This window comes from Cucurbita pepo, chromosome 9 (assembly GCF_057944985.1).
Source record: "Cucurbita pepo subsp. pepo isolate OVF chromosome 9, ASM5794498v1, whole genome shotgun sequence".
Lineage (NCBI taxonomy): Eukaryota > Viridiplantae > Streptophyta > Magnoliopsida > Cucurbitales > Cucurbitaceae > Cucurbita > Cucurbita pepo.
In genome coordinates, this window is record NC_141806.1 from 4,140,012 (window position 1) to 4,156,305 (window position 16,294).

Consider the following 16,294-nt stretch of genomic DNA (forward strand, 5'->3'; position numbering starts at 1 on the left):
ATAACCTTTTTATTTATATTTGTCTTTGTATTAAAACTATTTTAAGAGTCAAAATTTAAGCATTGATATTGGACTGTACATTTGGAGAAAGAAAACGCTTGAAAATGCCCCTACACCGTTATTTACCTTACGGAGTTGGAGAAATGGTCCTCAAAGGATTATTGAAGTATGCTACCAAGTTTTGAACTCCTTAGCCGCTTTTTGAAAGCCGAAACAAGAAGGAAATAGAATGACTGACTAAATCTATGAAAAGATCTATTCTATGCTGTATAGGGAAACGGCTGTATAGATAGGGGAACCCCAAAGAGCTTGACTTTCAGATAGCTAACTAAGATAGCTCGGCAACTCCTCTTTCCGAAAAAGAGTGGCACCATGGTCCTTGAAGGATTATTGAAGTATGCTACCAAGTTTCTTGTTGATTGCTACCCAAGTCTAGCATCATTCTCTACAATGGTATGATATTGTCCACTTTAAACATAAGTTTTTATGGCTTTGCTTTGGGCTTCTCCAAAAGGTCTCAAACCAATAGAGAGGATTAAACATAAATATTTATGGCTTTGCTTTGGACTTCTCCAAAAGGCCTCAAACCAATAGAGGAATAAATAGAGAGGAATAAGAGACTAATCCGGATTAATCCATGATCATTTCCTAAATTAGCCATTGGCTTACTCATTTCCTAACGGAGACATTCTTTAAGCTGGAAAATTAACGCTGCTCACCTTTGGCTTTACTCGTGTTGTAATATTTTAAAATCCACTATTTTAATGAAAATATCGATATAACCCATCTCTTCAAAATTCTCCCTTTTTTAATCCTTCTAAGATTCCTTCTTTCTCTATAGCTTGCCCCTCCCGGTCTTAACCATCCTTTACCGTTTAATCTCTCTGAACTCCTCCCAACATTTTATTCGACTTTTCTCTCTCAAACAACATATCTATTATCTTTTTTTTTTTTTTTTTTTTTCGATATTAAAAAAGAAAAGAAAATACTATTAGATATGCTTAGCTCCACTCTCTCTCTCTCTCTCAATAGAACTGGAAGAAATTAACAAACATTTTTAGCTGTGTTTTTTTAAAGAAAACAAACCAAAACAAAGGGCATTATCAATTGGGGTCGTGAACAATGACAACGAAATAAATCTGCAATAAGCTTAGTCTAAATCGATGTTCTTTCTCGAGAGGGGAAAATGTAGATAGTGTAGATACCTGCAACATTCCCATCTTCGTTCTTAATTTCCGGGGTCACCTAGTGATAATATCACTTTTGAATTTTAGTAAATTGACAAAAAAAAAAAAAAAAAAAAGAAAAAAAAAAAAAGAAGAATAAATGGGAAGTCGTTAGTGGGGAACTTTGGTCTCATGGATATGATTTTAAATGGTCATCAGCACAGAAGAATTATCAGTGAAAATGCAAGAAAAGGAGTGTTCGTTTTAGTTAACATGCATCTTCCAGGAACATCAAAGTCTTCAATTCATTCAAATAGAAACCATGAAAAATCGTAGGGAAAGAATAAGTTGACTGACCTTAACTGTTAGAGAACATACCAATCTCGCATGGTGTTTTGAAGAGCTGCAAGTCTTGTAACAAACCACTGCCTTCATTGCTCGGATGGTGGACTTGCACCTGCACCTGCGATTCAATGGGCCATCCTGAATCAACTGAAGCAAAGGGCAGACTTTGAATTCCGAGATCCATTGGCGACTGCGATGTGGCGGTTTGGTTAGCATAATTAGGGTTACTAAGACTATTAGGGCTGTCAGATGAAATGAGCTTTGCCTCATATGGACCCTTTAAATCAGTTGACAGAAGAGAGAGAGCACGTTGAAGATCCTGAGCTGTATTCAGAACAGAAGAAATCAATTATCCTTCTAAAAACCTATAAACAATTGCAAATTTCATTTCTGTACAAACAATCGTGAAGAATTGGATATAAACATCATATCTTTTAGTGGGCAAAAACAAATTCATAGTTCGTAGATTGGGTCGGTTGAATCTAAACTTGTCGGGTTGTTTTCGTTGAATATGATCATGTCTATGCACGTAAATTGAAACTCTTACTTATTCTAAAGTGAAATAAAAAAATGATGCACGCATAAAGGAATTGTTATGAAATGACGTTTGTGGAACATTACTTGGTATGTTTCCAATTCATATGGAATCTAAGGACACACTATTGACCTCGAGTTCGTTGACAACCTAGGAACCAAATCATTATGGAATAACAGAATAAAAACATAGAACATGTTCCTTGGTATAAAGAAACGAACCTGCATCAAGAACCCTGGTTGCAGGTCCCTTGAAGGTCACGAGCTTACTGGTGTCGTGATAAGGCATAGCACGCACGCATCGCATCTCATTCCTTGATACGTTAAGCTGCCCTGTCGAACCACATGCTTGTTCTGACTTTAATACATACTGGCCACATTGTGGGTGTCTGGTGTTCAATTCAGATTCCCATGCTGAATTTGTACGAGATATAGGATAGATGAGCGATAATTTGTCTGAGAAAACGTCGATCTGTCGCCTCTCTACGGAGGTCACAATATAAACGGATGATCAATATGCTGGTGAATAATGAATTATATAGAAATATAAAATGATCTCCGGGCAGATATCCACTACTTGAACTATATAAGGGAGTCTGGCTGCTAACTACCAGCTCAGTTATATGAACGCTAATTCAGGATTCCAAACATGAGCAATAAAGAACTTACAACCATCATTCGGTTGCGGACTTGAAAGCTTGTTAACATGAGAACTGTTTTTCGTGAAAATGACATACCAAAATCCCAAGAAGATAGCCTTGCTGGATTCAGACTGATCACTTTTGACTGTGGCTTACGACGTCGAGCATTATGATTAGAAAGACGCCTACGGCAGCTTCGTTTCTTCTCATCAAAATCAGATATGCCATGAAACCTTTGACAATGCAGATCTAATATTTATTCACATTGGATTTAAATAATGGCTAATTTCGGAAACAAATAGTGGTCAGAAATATGCAAGATACAAAGCAGATCAAAGAGCTAATGGATAAAGAGGTATATATGCACTCGGTAAGAACATACTTTTTGACCCATAACTATCTGCAAAAATTTAAATATGTCCAGGAGTTTACCTACTACATTGTTGGCAAAACCGACGCTCTATGCCTCCAATGATGACCTTGGGAGATTTGGAATGGCTTTCACAAACTCTATGTTTGCGATAGTAATCCTTAGCATTCGAAAGATCTATGTTACAACCTTCAACTTGGCAGTGAGGGGATGGTGTATTCTGGCACCTCTTTCGAGTAGCTTGGGATTCCATCAAGGGAACAGATGGCTTTTTAACATTTCCAGCACTAGTATTTTCGAAGTATGCCTGCTTACCAAGCTTCAGACTGAGCATTGGTTCACAGGAGCAAATTGAAGTCTCAACAAATTTGTATTTGTTGTCAATATCTTCTAAAGTTGGCTCAAATCCCTCAAGTGTGAATTTGGTTGTTCGACTTTTCTCAATCGACAATGAATTTTGGGAAACTGACTTTGAGTTTTTTGGAGAAGTTTTCCCTAACTCGAAAAAAGGACCACCAGTAATTCTGGCGTCCCCAACTGAATTGGAAGATCCAACATTTATTCCATGTTTATTTTCAAAATTAGTTGGATGTAATATATCCCCATGTCCGGAAATTCTTGGATTAAGTACCGTTAAGTTCTCCCAGTCCCATTGTAAAGAAGGTCTTGCATTCCACTCCATCAACTACAAATGGCTGGGAAATGTCTCATGCACCTTATTCCTATCAGAGAATTATAAATCAGCATTGACTAGCATTTTGGAGAAATCTATTTGGTCACAAAAATCATAAACAGTGTATTGAACATTCAATTGCATCACAAGAATTGGTGGTCATAGTTAATTTACTAACAAAAACAGATGCTACAGCTGAAAAAAGGTATGAAAGAGCAAGACTTAAATCAGGCAATCAAGAAGAAGCATAACCTTCAAATAAATGACGAAGTAGAATTTGAACAATTTCTTTCTTTGAGATCATATGCAAAATAAAGAAGATTGAGATATTCCTCTCTCAAACGTGCAGGGATCAATACAGTTGTCAACCTCATCCAAAGAGACCACAGTAAGGAAGGCACAAAAGCAGAAAGATGTTCTCTCAGAGTACATTTCTTTTCATGTATTTTAACTTTATTCTAAAGCCCAACCAGGTGCGGTTACAAACAACCGCAGTAGTTAACAGTACTTTTTATTCCTTATCAGAGAATGGTGTTCTTAAATTTTAAAGCACTATACCTTTCCTTCGGTGTCACAGTTCTTCAACCGCTTACCTTTTAGCTTTAATTGCTTAAAAAGTCATACAAAACTCACCTCAGACAGAGATACTTCCTTGCTCTGTGTACCCTCAGAACTACCTCGGGAAAGCACAGATTGTAATTGGGTTCACTTTCTTGAGTGTCTACATAATTCAGTTGTGGCAAAGGCCGACTATTACCTCATATAATTGGAAACATGAGAACAGAATTTCTATTGTTCCAAATAAATTCGTGAAAATTTCTGGAACAATAAGTCCACATGATAAAAAAACGAGACAATTGATACATTATGGCCTACCAATGGAAGTGAAGCTAGAAAATTTCGACCTCAAGTTATCACGATTGCCAAGTACCAATCCAAACCGACCACGTTCCTTTGTATTTCTCAGCGTAAAATAAATTGCTAAATTTGTAGAATCCAGACGGTTTAGTGTCCCCTTCCTAGGCTCTGGGACAGGTTTTAGAATTTAAGCGTCTTCTTCATCTCTATCTTAGTCCTGGAGCAATTAACTACAGAAAAACCATCAAGGATCGAAGGAAACTGCGTATTCTTACGATTTTGGAAGCAGTAGTGCTCAAGATAACTGGAGAGAAACTAAAGGAGGGATGATGAGTAGAACACACATGGTTCTTCAATCGACATTGAATGTACGATCTCAAGCTAGCTATATTTCTAGATTTAAGTAAATATATCCAAAACTAAACAGCAAATTCAACAACAGCCGCAGCAGCAGATATAATATCTCCATCCACACCACCGACAAACAAACGGAGAAAATCACATATTCAATCATTTCCAAAGCATTCTAATCTCTCCACCGAGAAAAAACTATCTATAACTAAGCGAAATCTAGAAAAAACAAAAGAAAAACTAGATTCATTCAAATTCGAAGCAAAACGAACATCTGATAACACACTAAAAATTCACAAAAAAATCTGAATCGGAAGAACCTCAGCGGAAACATGATAAAAACAGTAAACTCGATCCACCTTCATTAGTTTTCTTCCAATGCACAAACCGAAAACAACAAAAAGTGAGATTTGCAGAGCTTACCGAGTGCGTCGGCAGAAAAATTTGGTAGACTTCAGTGTTCAGAGGAGGACGTGTTAAGGTGGAGGACTGCACCTTCACCTCCTCAAAAGCTCACCCGCCACTCTATTACTGAATCAGTATTTATACCAACGATAAAGCCACGCGTTTTGGGCCGAGTCCGGCCCAATGGGTTCATATCCAAATCACACACGCTTCCATATTTTATTATTAAAATATATTTAAATTTGTTTTTATCTATAATTGGAAGGGATCGATCACCAGTGGGATTTTATCATAATATTTTATTTTATTATTTTATATATACAAAAATATTAGTGTGACATAAAAATATAAAGGTTAAAAAATATTTTAAATAAAAAATTTTAATTTTGTAATAATTTACTCCTCTAATTTCCTCAAGGCTTTGAAACGCGTCTGCGCGAGGAACATCACAATCCATTTCCTATGGGGCCTAGCGTCTTCGCTGGCACTCTTTCCTTCCTCTAATCGATGTGGGACCGCCCCCAAATCTACCCCCTTTGGGTCCCAGCGTCCTTACCGGCACATCGCCTCGTGTCTACCCCCTTTCGGGAAACAGCGAGAAGGCTGACACATTGTTTGGTGTCTGACTTTGAAACCATTTGTAATGACCCAGATCCACCGTTAGCAGATATTGTCTTTTTGGGCTTTCACTCAAGACTGCTAGGGAAGGTTTCCACACCTTATAAACAGTAGTTTGTTCTCCTCCCGGACATCACAAAATTTAATATATTATAATTTAGTCAATATTATTAAAATTCAATGATATATTTTTTTAAATATGTAGATTAATAAATTGATTATGGACTAAATATTTTTATAAATTACAACCGTTGAACAATTAAATTTTTATAGGTTTTTAAATATAAGAATTAAATTTAAAAAAAATAATTATTACAAAATTTAAATTATCGTAACTAAATTATTACTAATTAAAATTTAAAAAATTAATTTATTTTGATGCACATTTTTGTTTTTGTTTTTCTATGTTTTTTTTATTATCATTTTTTGCTATCTTTTTTATATTTTTTTTAAAAAATATTTTAATTTAAAAAATATGAATAAAAAAAGTAAATAATAAAATATAGAAGTAATATTTATTTGTTTAATTTAAAAAGAATAATAAAATGGAAATAGATCCAAAATAATTAGTCTTTTGAAAATAAATTTTTTTTAAACGAAATATAAAATAATGATTAAAAAAAAAAACTAATTATCCCTATTTATTTATTGAGCAACTTGCTTATAATATTTAAAAATTTTGTGAGATGGGGCTGAAGTCGTGGGGTGTTATGGTAAATAAATAATTATTTGAATTCAATATTAAAAATTAATCGACATTTTTGTAAAATTTATAAAATATTAATAACATTATATTAATAATACACTTGTTTAATTATATAATTAAATATATTTTTAAAAAAATTGTAATTTTGATGATATATTAAAAAACGAGTTCTATTTTATTTTTATTGACCTGGAGAGTTGTTTCAAGCCAAACATATTTAATTTTGGAGTTTGAACAATAAAAAAGATGTGCACGGTGTTGATATATATAATGATTGTCAATTATTTTCTTAACTATAATGACATATTCTCGTGATCATTCTCATTTAAATATAGGATCATTCACATTTAAATATAGTTTCAGTTCATTCATGTATGATGTATCATTCCTTTACTCTCGGGGCACATGCCTATTAACTCTACCTTGGTTCATCTCCGAGTCCCATCCTATCGTCTTGCTCTAATACGATCTGTAATGACTCGTGTGCAAAATTTAAGAGTATTTTTGAAGCACTATTAAAAGTTCGAGACTATTGATAAGGCAACCCTAATCCTCAACTAATGATCTTTTGTTGAAACAAGAACCCTTTATTAAAAAATAATTAACACCACCTCATACAAAATTCAGATCAAGAGATAAGACTAGAATTAGATTACCTACTACGATCGAGATTTAGAAGCAAGATTTGGAAACCTTATTCTGAATTGAGTTACTCCACAATCGAACTTGATCAAGGCTCGATTGAATGGCTCAGATGCAATTTTACCGCAAGAATTGGTTGAAACTTAGAAATGACAAATATGATGCTCAGATTTAGAAGAAAAACGTCTCAATTTGAGATCTGAATTATATTCATCAAAGAATCTGATTTCTAGGTAACATATTGTGGGTATTTAGAGTCTCTTCATATACGTTTGTGGCTGAAATTTATTTCCCGATCCCATCCCATAAGAAACGAAGTTAAATTGACCATTTCACCCTTACATAATTTATGAAATTAAAAATAATACATTCTGTTTTGAGTGGCTAAGGAGTAATAGATTCATTTGGAACTGATTCTTTGTATTATTGAAACAAAGTACTAATGGTTTCATTTGGAACTGATTCTTCGTATTATTGAAACAAAGTACTAATGGTTTCTATCCAAAATTAACTATAACGGTATTTTTTAAACATATTACAGAACTTTTAATATATATTTTTTTAAATTGAATAATATTGATGAAACTTTTTAAAATTCGAACATATATATTTTTTTTTGAAACAAAGTCAAGTACAAAACTAAGGTAGAATAAATACTTTTATGAAATTTTAATTTATTATTAAAACTTTTACCGGTTTTTGAATATTTTTGAAATAAAATACAAGTTTAGAGTTATTATTATTATTATTATTATTTTTATTATTATTTTTGATCAATTTAACATTATAATTAATTGCAATCAGATATTACCATTAACTAATACTTTTATGACTCGGTAGACACTATCATATGAGTCTGTCGGGTTGAAACAATAATTGCAGAAATTGAATTACAGATTGAGAATCTTAGGAAAAAGAAAAATAAACTTATTTATTGAAAAATAGAAATTAAAATATAAGCTTCATATTATTAAACAACAACTTGCATTGAGGCCAAACAGAACAGCCAAACACTAGGAACTTGAGAAAGGGAAAGAAGAAGAGCTTAGTGTGAGCTTCACTGCCCATTGCAATGGAGGATTCAAACAAAATATAGCCATCACAGCCACGGATCAAGAGGCCGTCTCGGCTCGAATCTTTTCGATCATCTTCTCTTTGATCAACCTTCTCATGACTTTCCCAGACGGCGATTTCGGGATCGTTTCGACAAAATGAACAAGCCTAACTTTCTTGTAATGTGCAACGTTTGAAGCGACGTATTTGATTATTTCGTCTTCGGTTTCTTTTGCATTTGGAGCCATTACAATGCTTGCTGCTGGGATCTCACCGGCTTCTTTGTCTGGCAGCCTGAAATACCGACGCGGGTTAACGTTGTTTTAACCATTTCGGGTTCGATTTGTTTCAGGATCATTTAAATAGAAATAATGTAAAGGGAAGCGAAGCTTACGGCACCACAGCTGCATCTTCAATCGAGGGATGAGTAAGGAGGATTGCCTCTAACTCGGCCGGAGCAACCTGTATAGAAATCAAAGACATTCGTTACCTTATATAGCTGTTTGATAACCATTTGAATTCTACTTTTTTCTGTTCTCGAGCTTCGATTTATCAAGCAAAGTTTATGTAGTGTCTTTACTTGGAAGCCTTTGTACTTAATCAACTCTTTAATACGATCCACAATGAACACATCGCCATCGTCGTCGATGTATCCGATGTCGCCCGTGTGCATCCAGCCTTTGTCGTCGATGGTCCTTGAAGTCTCCTCTTCATTATTGTAGTAGCCTGAAACAACAAGGAAAGATTCAACTAGCATATAATTAGAGATCTCAGATGGATTTTCTGCACCAGTCCAAATTATGTACCTTGCATCACACACTGGCTTCTTACACAGATTTCCCCAGGCGTGTTCTTCGGCAGCGACCTACCGCTGTCGGGGTCGATGAATTTGACTTCTAGATTAGGAAGAATACGGCCAACCGTGTTTTTCTTTGCAGCGAGATTGTCTTTGCCTATGCTTCCATAGTTGAGAGTGATGCAGCTGTGCTCGGTTAGCCCATATGCCTGTTGGCGATCAATGACATTTAGTTAGCATAGGTAGTACGACCCTGTGAATTAGCTCTACAATGCGACGGTGGAGCTCGGTTCGTTTTCGATATGCAGAAAACAGGAAGGTGGACTACATGTTATAGCTTGATAATTTGACAGAATGAATAAGAGTCGAGAGTTCTCACAATCCATCTACTCGAGTAGTGACTTAATTACCTCTTGAACATCCACGCCCGGGAACTTTTTCTCGAAGGACGTTTGAAGTTCGGGTGCGAGCGGAGCAGCTGCAGTCATGATAGCCTGAAGTTTGAGACCGCTTAGATCAAATTCCTTCACAATAGGATTCTTAACCAAGGCCAAGATGATAGGAGGAACAATTGGAGCAAATGTGACCTCCTGTGTTATCAGGGCATTGATGAAGGTTCTAAGATCAAATCTTCCCATCACCACGACTTTTCCCTTGTTTCGAAGTGTTGCACAACATATTCCGGTAATCCCGTAAATGTGGAAGAACGGAATGAGGCCTAACGTCGTGACCTTGCCCACCATTTCTTGCGGTACGCCGGAGAGCGTAGAACACAAGTTCGCCACTAGATTTCGATGAGTTAGCATTACACCTTTGGAAACTCCTGTAGTGCCTGATGAGAAAGGAAGGGCACATAAATCAGTCTGCTTGATATCTTCTTTGACGAAATTGTTGCCCGCTCGATCCGCGGCTTCGAGCAGTTTGTGCCAGTTCATGGAACCTTCAATCAGTTCCTCCCCTACTACGATCACTGGAAGCTTTAATTCCTTTACCTGTTATCAATCATTAGATAGACGTCGAGTTGAATTCGAAATAATATGATCGATAACGACAGTTTCGATTTTACCTTTTCGAAGCTTGAGCTGTTTGTAACGACGAGTTTGGCATCTGCTACCTCCACCTGCTTTTTGATTTCAGATATGTGAGCTGCTGGATTCACACCAGAAAACACACCTCCAGCAGCCATTATCCCTAAAGCAACAATGGCATATTCAGCAACGTTGGGTAGAACGACAATAACGACCTGCCCCTTCTTCAACCTCAGAGAGCTCAAGGCCTTAGCGAACCTACTCGTGTCTCTCACAACTTCACGATAAGTGTACGCCTTTCCGCTCACAGCTTCCACAAATGCCACATTATCAGCATATGATTCAGCATTCTGAAGTACAAACTCCGGCAATGTGATATCATCAGGCACTTGGACCTCGGGAAGTTGGCTACGGAAAATGTGTTCCTCGTCTTCTACCGAATCCCGAATGCAAGTAGCCATGGCGGAGTTGTTGGTTGCTGCAGACATCAACGAGCGTCTCCCTCTTCTTAAAGGAGGAGCTGAGAAAGCTTGTATCATGCTTTGCGGATGAGAAATTTGTAGAGCTACTGAGGGTGAGATTGGCATGAGCCTTTTTTTGGTGGGATGTTGTTGATTCATGCCACTCATTAAGGCAGACCTATAAACTCCCTTTCTAAACAAAGCTGGTCACGGGTTCAGCTGCAGAAAGCATTTAGACAATTCCCCATTTCTGAACTAACAAACAATGGTTTGGAATCTTCCTACTTTCACATAAAACTGTACAGAACTTATCAACAGAAGCTAGCCTGTTCTATAATTTAATGAACAAAATAGAATTTCATTGTTCAAGAATTCCCTGCATGGGGCGTGTGAGATCCAACATCGGTTGGGGAGGAGAACAAAACATCCTTTATAAGGGTGTAGAATCCCTCTAGCATACGCGTTTTAAAAACCTTGAGGGGAGCCTGAAAGGAAAAGCCCAAAGATCACAATATCTGCTAGCAATGGGCTTGAGTTATTACAAATGGTATTAGAGTCGGACACCGGGCGATGTGCCAGCGAGGAGGCTAAGCCCCGAAGGGGGTGGACACAAGGCGGTGTGCCAACAACGACGCTGGGTCCCAGGAGGGTGGATTGGGGGAGGGGGGGGGGGGGTCCCACATCGATTGGAGAAGGGAACGAGTGCCAGCAAGAACGCTCGGTCCCAAAGGGGGGTGGACTGTGAGATGTCACATCGGTTGGGGAGGAGAAAAGAACACCCTTTATAAGGGTGTGGAAACCTCTCCCTAGCAAACACATTTTAAAAACCTTGAGGGGAAACCCAAAAGGGAAAGCTCAAAGAGGACAATATTTGCTAGCGGTGGGCTTGGGCTGTTACAAATGGTATCAGAGCTAGACACCAGGCGATGTGCCAACGAGGAGAGTGAACTCCAAAGGGGGGTGGACACAAAATGGTGTGTCAGCAAGGATGCTGGGTCCCAAAGGAGGGTGGATTGGGGGGGTCCCACATCGATTGGAGAAGGGAACAAGTGCCAGCGAAGACGCTGACCCCGAAGAGGATGGATTGTGAGATCTCACATCGGTTGGGGAGGAGAAAGAAACACCCTTTATAAGGGTGTGGAAACCTCTCCCTAGCAAACACGTTTTAAAAACCTTGAGGGGAAACCCAAAAGAGGACAATATCTGCTAGCGGTGGGCTTGGGCTATTACAAATGGGCTACCGGGTGATGTGCCAACGAGGAGACTGAGCCCTGAAGGGGGTTAGACACAAGACGGTTTTCCAGCAAGGACGCTGGGCCCCAAAAGAGGGTGGATTGGGGGGTCCCACATCGATTGGAGAAGGGAACGAGTGCCAGCAAGGACACTGATCCCGGAGGGGGTGGATTGTGAGATCCCACAACGGTTGGGGAGGAGAATAAAACACCCTTTATAAGGGTGTGGAAACCTCTCCCTATCAGAAGCATTTTAAAAACTTTGAGGGGAAACCCGTAAGGGAAAGCCCAAAAAGTATAATACCGACTAGCGGTAGGCTTGGGCTGTTACAGGGCGAGTCTTGTTTTCATGGGAAACTTCCTTAACTTTTCGTTTCCCTCTTCAATTCAAATTTGACACGACAAAGAGAGGGACAGACAGACAGAAAGATCCTCAAAAGGGTTATGTCATTTGACGTAGAAGGAAAGTCGTTAAAGATTTACGTACTTTCTTAGAAAACAAATCCCGGCGAAATGTGATAGTAATTTAAGCTGGTCAAAGCTGAACAACTCTTCGTACGGCTTCCTCCTGAAAAAAGTCCATTTGCAAAGGAAATGGCAGGTGAAAGTGAACACAACTCTTTCTTTAATAATATTATTAATATTGAACATATTCTTACGGCGGAAGCAAAGAACTCTGGTTTATCCTTGAAAGTCAACGCCTCTGCAACTCCCAAATTTTGCTTTGTTTCCATGGCGGAGATGCAGAGTTTCTTCAACCTCCACCGTGCGGCGGATTCTGCAAATGGGAATGTCTTAATCTTTACATCAGAGGACTTGAAAACACTTACCAGCAATTTCCACAGCAACAGCCTGATCGGAATCACCCAGTCCGGCAGATTTTACAGAGGGCAGCTCCGATCAGCTTGGTCAACGGGAACAGAAGCTCGAAACCTGACAGTGAAAATATGGGATCAAAAGCCAGAATTCGGCAACGCAATAACCAATGAGTTCTTGGTTCGAGTGAGTACTCAGATTTTAAGTTTCTAACCTTCATTAGCAGACATGGCTGTGTTTTCGAAGCTTGAAATTTTGTCTTTTCAGGAAGAAGTGAAGCTTTCTACGCACCCGTCTCTAAATGGCCATCCCAGTTTGGCTAAATTGATTGGTTATTGCTGTGAAGATGAAGTGAAGGGCGTCGTTTATGATCTCGATCCATTGGGTTCCTTGCAAAATCTAGTGGCAAGAGGTAACTTACATGTTCATGAGCCATAAAACCATTGTCTTTGAAGCTCTGTACCAGTTTTCTTTCTTTCTTTTGGCAGATGATCTTAATTGGCTCCAAAGAGTTGAAGTAATCCTCGAACTGGCTCGGCTTTTGGACTTCATTCACAGTCAGGAAAAGCAAAGCCTGGCCATCAAGTTTAGAGCATCAAATATAATGCTAGATTGGGTCAGAATAGTTACTTTATAGTCTTTAAACAATGAAGAAAAGCTACTGTTACCTCATAAATCTGTATGTTCCAGTCTATGCAGCTTCTAACATTGTTAACCTGTTTATTTTAACAGGAATGCAAGCCGAAACTATGCGGGTTGGAGGTGATTAGCAACGGGACGGGGGCCGACCTCAATAACTTTGCACAAAATCCTTCCAGCTACTTTCATCTGTCTACAAGAGGTACCTTAAAAATATGTTTCAATGTCCAAAAGCTTAGCTTTCAGTATGAATAATCTCCAAGGAATCGGTTAAAAAAGTTCGACATACTTGTTAAATAGGCATCACAAACAATCCAACTGGTAAACACGAGTTTATATAAAGTAAACTAGCTTGAATTTCTTGATACTCGGCTTCCTCGGCCGAAAGATGAAGTTTTGTACCTTGCATTTCAGGTGGGAGTCAGGGGAAAATGAGCACTGATATCTATTCCTTGGGGGAAATTCTGCTGGGACTTATAGCCAAGAGAGATTATGAACCTGAGAAACTAGAAAGGGAAAATCATCACCGGGTTGTGAACAGCTTAGTGAGCAATTGGGCAAAAAATGAGTACAGACCAAATGGCTCATTGGTCCACGAAACCTTGCAAAAAGACTGGGGTTACACTGCTGAAGAGGGAGTCGAACTCACCAAGCTAGCAATACACAGTATAGAATTCTTCCCAAGAAACCGTCCGAGCATCAAGCAAATACTTCAACGTCTCGAAGGGCTACAAGTTACTCAACGTCTTTCTGATACCCGACCCAGAAAAAAAGGAAAGAAAGTCCCCTAGCAGTGCCATGGGCATATGAAATCATCATTTTTACCAGTAAAAGGTTAGGCAGATAGTCATGGAGCTAAACAGCAGTTAGCACTCTCTAGTTCTTAGCTATTTCTTACCAATGTAGAACGTCGTCTAACACGGGAGCTGCAAGCACAGATCCCTCATGATTCATGACCATAATTACATAATTGACACTGTTTCTGTTTTCAATCTTGCACTGAAGTCACAGCTTTCCCCATTAGCTACCTACTAACTCGAAACAAAAATAACTATTCTTTCCTAGAACGATATGTTTCATATTCATTAGACGTACATTCCATCCCACCATTCTGCCCAAACGTCAAATACAAATGACAATATCTATAACACTACGTTCGAGACAAGCCCTAAATCTACTATGTTCGGTCAGTAGAGACTAATAGTCCAGCTTAAAAAGGGAACAACTAACTAAGACTAGAAGAAGAGCTCGCCAATGTCACGGTACACATTTGCGCAGAAGATCTCAAACAAAAGTCCAGAGAGTCAAGAATAGCAAAACTATATAACATTTTTAATCTTCTTCTAAACAGGATACTCAATATTGATATATAATTTCAAAAATAACATTCATATGCTACTCCTTAATGTCAGCGACAAGGAAATGTTACAGTACACAATGGCGAGCCAATAATCGAATCCAAAGGCCTCATTAGAAGTCTACAACAACATATCACAATTTAATCATATTTACCAATGAATGATCAATAACTTATCAATGTGAAGACTGCAGAGCCCATTGAATAATCTAACTTACACAAATGAACTCGAATCAGTTCATGTCGGATAGAGAACAGACTCGAAACCAATTATCTGTGAAGTTTTTATTGTTTGATGGACAGGTGCAGTCTCATGTTCCTAAGCCTTAACCTCCACTTGTTTAGGTCCTTGTTCATGAAGCAACTGCCCAAGCCCCTCCTTGCTATCAATATTCAGAGAGTTCATAGGCTTTTTCAAATGCGGATTTGATGTCAATATACGCGGGGGAGAGTTCCCATTAAACTCCAAAACTTCGGGAAAGCCATTGGTGCAGCCCTTTGACATGCCAACATCAATTCGAATAGCTTGGTTATTACAGACGCCATTGATCCCCGCCGTCTGAATTGTGTGACCCATTATCATTCTCTTTGCCCCCGGGATCGTATCGAGCACATGCCTTAACAATGAACAATCGCATTTCGTCGCTGATTCATCGGAAAATTTCCTCAGCCAAACAACGGCATTGCTCCGTCGACAATAGTCCGGTGCGAATTTTCCTGACAACCCTTTAATCCAATCTCTCACCTCTTCGTTAATCCGTTCCAACCCATATTCCACGTGTCCCGGCAGAAGCCCACCGTGAACGAACACCGACTCTCCGACGACAAGTACGGTCGTATTTTGCGACAGGAATCGGCCTGAAATGGGACCGTTGGGGTGCAAAGCGGCAATTCTAGCACGAAATCCGGAATGAAACTCTTCCTTAACACCACGGAATGCCGTAGGAATTCCTTGAAATGGATCTTTGGGAATTTCTAAACCAACGCAAAGAGCCTTCATCTTATTCCCAATGGAAAACCAGTCCCCCCAAACCCTAAATTCCTCCAACCCTTCCTTAGTCACGTACCTAAAATCACCCTCGACGTTCATGATTTCGTGGTTTCCATTCATAGAGATGATCATACCACCATCCTTGGCTGCTTCTCGCTTAAGTTTCTCAAGAAAATACAGGATCTTAAGCTCATCACCGCCGCGGTCGAGCACATCACCGATCTGAACCATGGTGGTGGATCCTCCAATCCACTTTCCAGAGCCATCGATCAATCCAGCAAGTCTCAGTGCTTCCTTCGACTTTGAAAGGTCGCCATGAAGGTCTCCCACCGCAATTAGCCGCTCCGGAGAGGGTAACCATGTATGAAGCTGCGAAGACGATGACGGCTCGGGCTTATGGTTACGAAGGGAAGGCGCGGTTTGAGAAGCGGAATCCGGAGCAGGAATGGCCGGCGGTAAGAAGAGACCGCCGCTGACGGAGAAGTCGACGAACGAGTCAACGAAAGAGGAGAGAAGATTCGGAACGTCTCTACATATCGCCTCTTTCGAATAGTCCATTGGCGTTCGCTGCTTCGTTCTTTCTTTTCCGCCGTAAGAACGTTATGTATTTAG

The 16,294-nt window shown here is 38.9% G+C and overlaps 3 protein-coding genes and 1 pseudogene across 7 annotated transcripts; 1 reads left to right on the forward strand and 3 right to left on the reverse strand.

The window, feature by feature from the left end:
- Window positions 1-1,044: 1,044 nt before the first annotated feature.
- LOC111801414 (squamosa promoter-binding-like protein 11) lies at window positions 1,045-5,455 on the reverse strand. 3 transcript variants are annotated; one of them, XM_023685409.2, is made up of 6 exons: window positions 5,362-5,455; window positions 3,119-3,778; window positions 2,783-2,919; window positions 2,268-2,528; window positions 1,524-1,835; window positions 1,045-1,245 (listed from the first exon to the last, which is right to left on the reverse strand). In XM_023685409.2, exons 2-5 carry the CDS (start codon window positions 3,736-3,738, stop codon window positions 1,525-1,527), a joined length of 1,329 nt encoding a protein of 442 aa, XP_023541177.2. In that variant the 5' UTR covers window positions 3,739-3,778; window positions 5,362-5,455; the 3' UTR covers window positions 1,045-1,245; window position 1,524. The 3 variants fall into 3 exon arrangements, with proteins under 3 accessions (XP_023541177.2, XP_023541178.2, XP_023541176.2); XM_023685410.2 differs by having other exon boundaries at window positions 1,545-1,835; window positions 2,268-2,531; XM_023685408.2 differs by having other exon boundaries at window positions 2,268-2,531.
- Window positions 5,456-8,222: 2,767 nt separating this feature from the next.
- Window positions 8,223-12,679, reverse strand: ACOS5 (acyl-CoA synthetase 5). 2 transcript variants are annotated; one of them, XM_023685801.2, is made up of 8 exons: window positions 12,539-12,679; window positions 12,367-12,447; window positions 10,225-10,866; window positions 9,569-10,150; window positions 9,169-9,367; window positions 8,943-9,088; window positions 8,757-8,824; window positions 8,223-8,656 (listed from the first exon to the last, which is right to left on the reverse strand). In XM_023685801.2, the coding sequence occupies exons 3-8, from the start codon at window positions 10,813-10,815 to the stop codon at window positions 8,422-8,424; spliced, it is 1,821 nt and encodes a 606-aa protein (XP_023541569.2). In that variant the 5' UTR covers window positions 10,816-10,866; window positions 12,367-12,447; window positions 12,539-12,679; the 3' UTR covers window positions 8,223-8,421. The 2 variants fall into 2 exon arrangements, with proteins under 2 accessions (XP_023541569.2, XP_086983261.1); XM_087127135.1 differs by having other exon boundaries at window positions 10,225-12,447.
- Window positions 12,612-14,308, forward strand: LOC111802078 (serine/threonine-protein kinase BIK1-like; annotated as a pseudogene). The gene is made up of 5 exons (XR_015422493.1): window positions 12,612-12,881; window positions 12,963-13,107; window positions 13,184-13,311; window positions 13,428-13,536; window positions 13,749-14,308. The product of XR_015422493.1 is annotated as a serine/threonine-protein kinase BIK1-like (transcript).
- A 325-nt stretch (window positions 14,309-14,633) lies between these two features.
- On the reverse strand, window positions 14,634-16,284 carry SLP2 (Calcineurin-like metallo-phosphoesterase superfamily protein). Its single transcript, XM_023685802.2, has one exon. The coding sequence runs from the start codon at window positions 16,238-16,240 to the stop codon at window positions 15,011-15,013; it is 1,230 nt and encodes a 409-aa protein (XP_023541570.2). The 5' UTR covers window positions 16,241-16,284; the 3' UTR covers window positions 14,634-15,010.
- Window positions 16,285-16,294: the final 10 nt, after the last annotated feature.

Bases quoted from the DNA above. Each gene is read 5' to 3' on its own strand.
- SLP2 (XM_023685802.2), bottom strand. From the start codon at position 16,240: ATGGACTATTCGAAAGAGGCGATATGTAGAGACGTTCCGAATCTTCTC.
- LOC111801414 (XM_023685408.2), bottom strand. From the start codon at position 3,738: ATGGAGTGGAATGCAAGACCTTCTTTACAATGGGACTGGGAGAACTTA. The intron at 2,532-2,782 runs GTATGTCATTTT...TTGTGACCTCCG, and splicing joins GCTATCTTCTTGGGATTTTG to TAGAGAGGCGACAGATCGAC. The intron at 1,836-2,267 runs GTTCGTTTCTTT...TTCTGAATACAG, and splicing joins AACCAGGGTTCTTGATGCAG to CTCAGGATCTTCAACGTGCT.
- ACOS5 (XM_023685801.2), bottom strand. From the start codon at position 10,815: ATGAGTGGCATGAATCAACAACATCCCACCAAAAAAAGGCTCATGCCA. The intron at 9,089-9,168 runs GTACATAATTTG...TTGTTGTTTCAG, and splicing joins AAGCCAGTGTGTGATGCAAG to GCTACTACAATAATGAAGAG. The intron at 8,657-8,756 runs GTAAGCTTCGCT...TCGGTATTTCAG, and splicing joins GAAGATGCAGCTGTGGTGCC to GCTGCCAGACAAAGAAGCCG.